Source organism: Monosiga brevicollis, genomic scaffold, assembly GCF_000002865.3.
Source record: "Monosiga brevicollis MX1 MONBRscaffold_38 genomic scaffold, whole genome shotgun sequence".
Taxonomy (NCBI): Eukaryota; class Choanoflagellata; order Craspedida; family Salpingoecidae; genus Monosiga; species Monosiga brevicollis.
Window position 1 is genome coordinate 340,120 of NW_001865075.1, and position 7,476 is coordinate 347,595.

General features: G+C 51.9%; 4 protein-coding genes across 4 annotated transcripts in view; 3 read left to right on the top strand and 1 right to left on the bottom strand.

Annotated features, from left to right (window-relative positions):
• Positions 1-44, bottom strand: part of MONBRDRAFT_39089 (uncharacterized protein) — a gene marked incomplete at its 5' end in the record, with an annotated part of 1,113 nt that extends 1,069 nt beyond the window's left edge. The window contains one exon of the mRNA XM_001750250.1: positions 3-44. Within this exon, the coding sequence (XP_001750302.1) occupies positions 3-44 (42 nt within the window). The remainder of the gene's footprint in view (positions 1-2) is intronic.
• Positions 45-561: 517 nt separating this feature from the next.
• MONBRDRAFT_29793 (uncharacterized protein) lies at positions 562-1,704 on the top strand (the record flags this gene model as incomplete). Its single annotated transcript, XM_001750209.1, has 1 exon — positions 562-1,704. One exon carries the CDS (start codon positions 562-564, stop codon positions 1,702-1,704), a length of 1,143 nt encoding a protein of 380 aa, XP_001750261.1.
• A 1,374-nt stretch (positions 1,705-3,078) lies between these two features.
• On the top strand, positions 3,079-6,487 carry MONBRDRAFT_34504 (uncharacterized protein; the record flags this gene model as incomplete). The annotated part of the gene is made up of 10 exons (XM_001750210.1): positions 3,079-3,375; positions 3,498-4,277; positions 4,402-4,512; positions 4,648-4,917; positions 5,045-5,119; positions 5,216-5,531; positions 5,628-5,632; positions 5,700-5,891; positions 5,981-6,052; positions 6,146-6,487. The coding sequence occupies 10 exons, from the start codon at positions 3,079-3,081 to the stop codon at positions 6,380-6,382; spliced, it is 2,355 nt and encodes a 784-aa protein (XP_001750262.1). The 3' UTR covers positions 6,383-6,487.
• Positions 6,488-6,564: 77 nt separating this feature from the next.
• Positions 6,565-7,476, top strand: part of MONBRDRAFT_34505 (uncharacterized protein) — a 2,879-nt gene continuing 1,967 nt past the window's right edge. The window contains exons 1-4 of the mRNA XM_001750211.1: positions 6,565-6,596; positions 6,798-6,844; positions 6,958-7,020; positions 7,132-7,197. Coding sequence (XP_001750263.1) covers positions 6,830-6,844; positions 6,958-7,020; positions 7,132-7,197 — 144 coding nt within the window. The 5' untranslated portion in view covers positions 6,565-6,596; positions 6,798-6,829. The remainder of the gene's footprint in view (positions 6,597-6,797; positions 6,845-6,957; positions 7,021-7,131; positions 7,198-7,476) is intronic.

A 7,476-nucleotide genomic window follows, 5' to 3' on the forward strand; every position in this document is an offset into this window, starting at 1 on the left:
ACCGTCATCGTCGATGGCAGCATTGCCTTGGTCAGCAACTGCATGGCCACCAACAATCTCCTTTTTCACTTTCGTACGCTCGAAACTGTGACCGATTACTTCCGCATCTCGAACCAGCCCGCCATGACTACTCTGGGCTATCTTGGCAATCTTCAGTCCATTGGTGGCGACTTTGTTGTGCAATCCATGACATCTCTGCGCAACATGAGTTCAATTGTGGGCAGCAACCTTGTTGTTGAAGGTGATTTGATCATCAATAACCTACCAGCTCTTACAACCATTGCCAACTTGAATGGCATCACGGTCCGAGGAACCTGCGACATCGACTCCTCGACATTGCCGTCGTGCCCGGGCTGCACTTGTGACTCAATTGGTGTTTTCACAACCTCAACTACAACATCTACTACTACCACTTCGACAACCTCTACGTCGACGACGTCCCTCCTTGAGCGTGCGGGCCCAGTGTATTGCGATAATTCAGCGCAACTTGCCGGCATTCGATTTGTTATGACAGGCGCAGAGATCATCACGGACTTTGTGCTCATGACGACGGGCTGCAACATGGGCACAACGACCTTTGATACCTTCCAAGACCTGAAATATGTGGAGGGTGACTTCACGCTGCGCAACCAAGATGCCGTGACCAGCCTTGCTCCTTTGAGCCGTTTACAATCAGTGGATTCCCTTGTCATCGATGATATGGATGGACTGACGAATCTGAGTGGTCTGGACCCCGCTCGTCTCACAATTTCAGGTGATCTTCGCATTGTCAACAACGACAACTTGGTCAGCATCAGCGACCTTGCAGGCCTGGCTGTGACTGGTTTCTGCGTCATCGCCAATAACCCCAGCTGTGCGGGATGCACGTGTGCCAGCATCGGTCTGGGCGGTCAGGAGACGACCTCAACCACAACTACGACATCGACGACGACGACCAGCACCACAAGCACAACGACAACCACCATCAACCCTGTCTACAACAGTTGGGTGCGCTGCCGTTTGGATACAGACCTTACCAGCTCGATCGATCTTCTTCAGGGTCGCCGTCAAGTCACGGGCGACGTTGAGTTCCAGAACTTTGGTGCCTCGTACTCGTGCAATGTGGATCCCACCTCATTTGGCACTCTCACGGAATTGGAGAATGTCAACGCCTTGGTGATCACGGGTAACACGCTGCTTCCAACTCTGTCGGGCATGGATGGCTTGACTCGCATTGAGAACAACTTCGTGCTCAGGAGTAACACTCTGCTGTCTAACGTTGATGCGCTGTCTGCCTTGACCTACATCGGTGGAACTTTCGAGCTGCGCTCAAACGCAGTGTTGAGCTCACTCGCCGGGTTGAGCTCTCTTGGATATGCTGGAGCTTTGACGATGCGCTACTGCGATGGCGTCACCTCTCTGAACGGGCTGAGCTCACTAACTGCTGTTGGCACTTTGTCCCTCCGCGATTCTGATGGCTTGACCACACTTGAGGGCCTTGGTCCCATCGCTTCCCTTGATCTGCTGGAGCTGGATGGTTTGGTTAGCCTGACCAACATCTCCGCCCTTTCCTCCTTGGCTTACGTCGAGGATTTGGTGATCACTGACACTGGGTTGACAGACGTTGATGCCTTGGTCGGCATCGGCTATGGCTTCTGTGACATTACGCTCGATTCGTGTGACCCGCTGAATCACGCCTGTGATTGCTCAGCTTTGACGGCGTAAACAATGTTTGTTTTTTTAGATGTCTCTTTTTTCCTGGTGTTGTTTCGACTCGCATTGGCCAACGATCTTGTGTGTTCTTTTCTGTGTTTCTGCGCCAACTGAGCGTCGCATGAAGGTGGAACAACCCTGGGTCGCTCACAGTGTTGCTTTCCAGCATGCGAATCTTTGAAGTGGGAATCTTCTATTTTGTGTTGGCTTGTTTGAAGCGTTTGTGCAAAGAAGACTGACTTGAGCTTGTCAAACAAAAATTGAAGTCCACTTCACTGCTGATGTCTTCTGACATTTTTATGGTGATCACGTGTCAAGTTAAAAGCTAACATTTATTACACTTCAATCACAGCCAAACGTGACACAAGTCAGTCTTTCGAACTGGATGGAACAAAGAAGTTTCGAGGTCTTTCTCACTGGCTTGAGGAAACACAAGTCGAAAGACGAAGAATCTTCGTTGAAGCTTCGGGCGGTGGCAGCGACGTGAAGAGGCCTTGAGCACATAGATGCGGATAGACACGCAACACACACCACCACACACCACCACACATACACACACATACACACACACACACACACACACACACACACACACACAGAGCTGATATGCAAAGGCTCTATTCGATACGTAGAACTCACTGGCAACGCGCGACGCGAAGCATTTTTGAACGACTTCAAACGAACAACACAACACACTACACATACACAACACATACACACGCACGCGTTGGAGGTCTGTGCATTTTCAAACTTATATTCTGTGGGTAAGATTGCATTCGTGTGCTTGTGTGCTTGTGCGCCGGCGTGCGTCGAGCATTGTGCTTGGGTCGTGCCGTGCAATGTGCGGACGAGGTACCTGGCTAAGCAAGGTGCAGGCCTGTTTGCTTCTTCTTCTTGTTCTTCTTCCGTTTTTTTTTCTTGTGCTGGCCAGGTTGCCGTGGACATCTCGAGTTGTGCGTGACGTGGCGCGCTGCTGGGGCGCTTCCTCTCACTGATCTTTCTCGCTTTCTTTTCTTGCCCTCTTCACGGCGGCACAGACTTTGAGTTGGAAGCAATTTGCGTCAAGTTGGAAACAGGGTCATTGCCCTGAACTTCCCATCCTGTACAATTCTGGGTGTTTGTCCCTCTCCCCCCTACCTTTTTTTTTTTCCCCCTAAAACCGGCGGCTGTTAACACAAGACCAGAAGCATGGCTTCTTGCATGGGCTTTGATTTCGGCTACCAGACGGCTACGTTTGCTGTGCCTCAGGGCGGTGGTATTGAGGTCCTGCTCAACGACTACAGCCATCGTCAAACTCCGTAAGTTGATGTGCGACTCGATGGCGAACCAGATGCCTTCTTTGATCAAGTCAACTCACGGCACCTCGTTTCCATGCTTCTTAGCACCATGGCCGCTTTTGGTGATAAGCAACGCTACTTGGGCGAGAGCGCCAAGGGTAAATCGGTGACGAGCTTTCGTAATACCGTGACCTACTTTAAGAACTTGATTGGTCGTTCTTACGAGAGCGAGGACGTCCAGGAAGAGCTCAAGGGCGTGACGGTCGAGCACAAGGCCATGGAGGATGGCACCGTGGGGTTTGTCGTCAACCACAATGGTGAAGAAGTGACCCTGGGTTGCAAGCAGGTGGTTGCGGCGCTTCTTGGACACCTCAAGTCGTGCGTTGATGCCTCTCTTCGGAGCAAGGTAGGCCACGATAGCCCTCCGCTACCGTACCCCCGCTGTCAAGGGGTTCAACCGCAAATGAAGTTGATGTTGAATTTGGAGTGTTGCTCGCTGGCCCTCACGCCGCTTCTGGGATGTGTCAGGCCGTCGATTGCGTTGTTGGTATTCCCGTTTACTTCAATGATGCGCAACGTCACGCCATGCTGGATGCCTGCAAGATTGCCGGCCTCAACTGCCTGCGCCTCATGAACGAGCCGACGGCAGTTGCTCTGGCGTACGGTATTTACAAGCAGGATTTGCCGGCTGAGGAGGAGGCGCCCCGTCGTGTCGTTTTCGTGGACTTTGGGCACGGGTCTATGCAGTTGGCCTTGGCTGAGCTCGTCAAGGGCAAGCTCAAGATGGTGGCGACGAGCCATTGCCGTGTCGGCGGACGCAAGTTCACGTTGGCAATGCGTGATCACATGGTGCAGCAGTTCAAGGAACAAACTGGCCTTGACATCAGCGCCAAGCCTCGCCCCTTGCTCAAGCTCGAGCAAGAATGCGAAAAGTTGAAGAAGCAGATGAGCGCCAACTCACAGAGCCTCCCCATCAACCTCGAGTGCTTGTACAATGATCGCGATTTCCGTTCCGCCATGAGCCGCGACGAATTTGAGGAGCTCTGTGCTCCACTTTTCAAGCAGATTGAGGACACCATCAAGGAGTTTGGCGAGACCATCCAATCAGTCCACCAAGTGCAGCTGAGTGACATTGCTAGTGTCGAGCTCGTTGGTGGCTCAAGCCGCGTCCCCCGCGTTAAGCGCGTTCTGCAAGAGGTCTTTGGTCAGGAGCCCAGCACTACCCTCAACTGTGATGAGGCTGTGGCTCGTGGCTGTGCTCTCATGGCAGCCATTCAATCCCCGACTTTCCGTGTTCGTGATTTCAAGGTAGGTTTGCTTGAAGACATGCGCTTGTCCTGCCTATTGTTTCGTCAAGATTCTCGGCCATTCATTGCCTTGAATTATATTAATACACCACATCTCACCATGCTACCGCTTGCTCCTTCTGAAGGTGGTTGATGCAACTCCTCATAGCATCACCATCACTTGGGAGAACACCAAGGGCGGCGAAGATGGTCACTCGGAGATCTACACACGCAACGGTGCCATGAACGCCTCAAAGGTAGGCAACGCGCATTGGTGTCTGTTGCAGGCTTCAGGCGTTTGGGCAATGTGTGCCTTTTGCACGAACATGAATGCAAGTTAGCGAGGTGATTCACGCTAATCACGCTTCTTTACTTGCTCACATCACCACTAGATGGTTGAATTTGAGCGTGAGGCCGATTTTACCTTGGGTGCTGAGTACACTTCACCAGCCGAGGTGGTGGATGCCCTGAAGACGATTGGCTCCTTTACAATCCAGGGTGTGAAGCCTTCCTTTGACGGCCAGGCGCAAGCGGTCAAGGTCAAGGTCAAGATGGACGAACATGGCTGCTTCCAGATCCCTGAAGCATTTTTGATCGAAAAACTGCCTCAAGAGCCCGAACCCGAGGCCGCCCCCGAAGCTGAAGCCGAACCAGCAGCCACGGTAGAATTGGTTATTCAATCTGTTTGATTTTCCTAGCAAGGGGTTATGTTAGACCTCGAGCACTCGAGGGTCTGGCTTTTGACGTAATTTGGCCCGGCCTCAAACACAATTTTTCTCCCTCACACAGGAACCAGAAACACCTGCAGCTGAAGGCGAGACTGCTGCTGCGGATGCCGCCAAGAAAACTGAGGCTGAGAAGGAGGTGCGTGCTTTGAGCTTGCAGAAGGCTGGGCTCATCACTGTGGGAGTCCGAGGGCACCGGCGGCTGGCTCATTTTGACCCTCACTGGTTCATCTAGCCGCAGAAGAAGAAGCCCAAGACACACAAGAAGGTTGCTCTGAAGGTCCAGGCAAGCAAGCCCTACGTCACGAGCGAGACGGCCCTGAACAGTCTGATTGAGGCTGAGCTGCAGTTCAAGCTTGAAGATCAGCGCGAACGTGAAAAGCATGAAGCCAAAAATGCACTGGAGGAGTACATCTACGACATGCGCGACAAGGTGGCCAGTATCTATGAAGAATTTATCAAGCCTGATGATTCAGAAAAGTTCCGCTCAACGCTGACAAATGTCGAGGACTGGCTTTACGACGAGGGTGAAGACCAACCCAAGAAGGCAAGTTTATGATAGCATCAGCTCCTGCTTTTGCTATTTGCTTTTGCGCTTTTTTTTTTGTTTTTTTTTCCCCCTCCTTTTTTTGCTCCTTGACCACAAGGAAGAGTGGGTTCTCAAAGACAGACATCATTGCGTTCATACTCATTTGATTTCTCCGCATTCCCTGCCACAGGTGTACGTGCAAAAGCTCGAGGAGCTGCAGGAGACAGGCAATGCGGTGCGTTCGCGTGCTGAGGAGTATGAAACTCGTCCCGGTGCCGAGGAGGCGCTCCGCAAGGCCATTGTTCTTGTGCGCAAATTTCTGGCCGAGCATGCAGCTGGCGACGAGAAATACTCTCACATCTCCGAGGACGATGTGAAGAAGGTGCGTTGAGCAGAGGTGATGACCGTGCGCAAACCATTCTTGCTCTAGCTCGGTTGCCTAATGCTCTCTCCTGACTTTTGCATCTCAAGGTGTCTTCTGAGGTTGAGAAGCAAGAGGCTATGTACAATGAGAAGACGACTGAGCAGTCCAAGCTGTCCAAGGTTCGTGTCGCTGCTTCCTGTTTGTGGCTTCCTGTTTGCTGTTGTTGGCAATGGGGGCGTGTGTATCACTTACGAGGCTTGTGTGGTCTGCAGTACGAAACACCCGTGTTGACGACGGCTCAGTTGTTGTCAGCTAAACAGTCCCTCGAGCGCATCTGCAACCCGATTATCAACAAGCCCAAGCCTAAGGTCGAGCCACCCAAGGAAGCGCCTGCCGAGGAATCCAAGCCAACTGAGGCCAATGCCGACGCTGAGGCAGCTGGTGATTCTTCTTCTGAAAAGAAGGAGGGCAAAGAACCAGTTGAGGCCATGGATGAGGACATGGACTAAAATAGACTTTTGAGTGCTTGCATTTCCTTGGTGTTGGGTATGAGTTTTCTTTCGATCTGTGCTGGTTAATTCGATCCGTGCTTCTTCAATCTAGACTTGTCATCCTCTCTCCCTCTTGAAAATCAAGAAGAAGATCAAAAACATCAAAGAACAAAAATTCAAACATCACACACTTTTGCTCATTTTTTTCCAGAAGTGTGTTTTGTGAAGCGCAGTAGGTCGATCCATGGTGACTTGGCGACTTTGCACACACTGTCAGGACAGGGTCCTGAGCAGCGGGCTGTTGGGTCGTTGAGTGCATGGCGCTGTAGTCTTTGGGGGCAGAGCATGCTGGTTGTCCGAGCATTGAATGAGTTTGGATGACAGGAAGTGTGCTGCTCTCACACCCACTTGTACCAACTCATCTTGGCATCAGAGTTGGTTCGAGTGAACCGTTTCAACAGCACCATGGCTAGCGATCGGGTAAGCGATTGCAGCGGCAGCAAACCGAATAGGGGAAGGGCAACGCTGTTGCTTAGCATGAGACACGCGCAGGGGTTTGGCTTGTGCCCACTTATCAATGCGTATCACTGCAGAAGGGCATTCTGTCCAAAGCCAAGAAGCAGCTGGAGCGGCAATCTGAGAAGCTGCGTCAAAAGGTCAGCACTGGCAGGAATGTTGGCGAGGAACAGGCTGGGAAAACAGGCTTGTGCCACCCTTCCACCAAGTGCGACAGAACTACATTCCTGACCTTTTCCGTCATGTCGTAGCTTGGTCACAAGGATGATGCTGACGATGTCTATGCAGACATGGTGGCCAACTTCAATCGCCAGCAGGTACCTCCCCCATGTCTGTGCCCTGCGTTTTTATATCGACTGGCCTTTCGGATCGGTCGCTTTCGTCTGGGTATCCTCTGATCACAACGGGAGTACGATTGATGATGGCGTTGCAAATTACCCCTCGCCATCACCCAATGCTTGCAGTCGGACGCGCTCAAGCTACACAAAGAGACACAAAAGTATCTTGCTGCATTTCGAGGTACGATTTGCCAGACGGAGACGCATTTCAATCCTGTCGTCATCGTCGTCGTCCTCCTGCTCCTCCTGCTCCCCCCC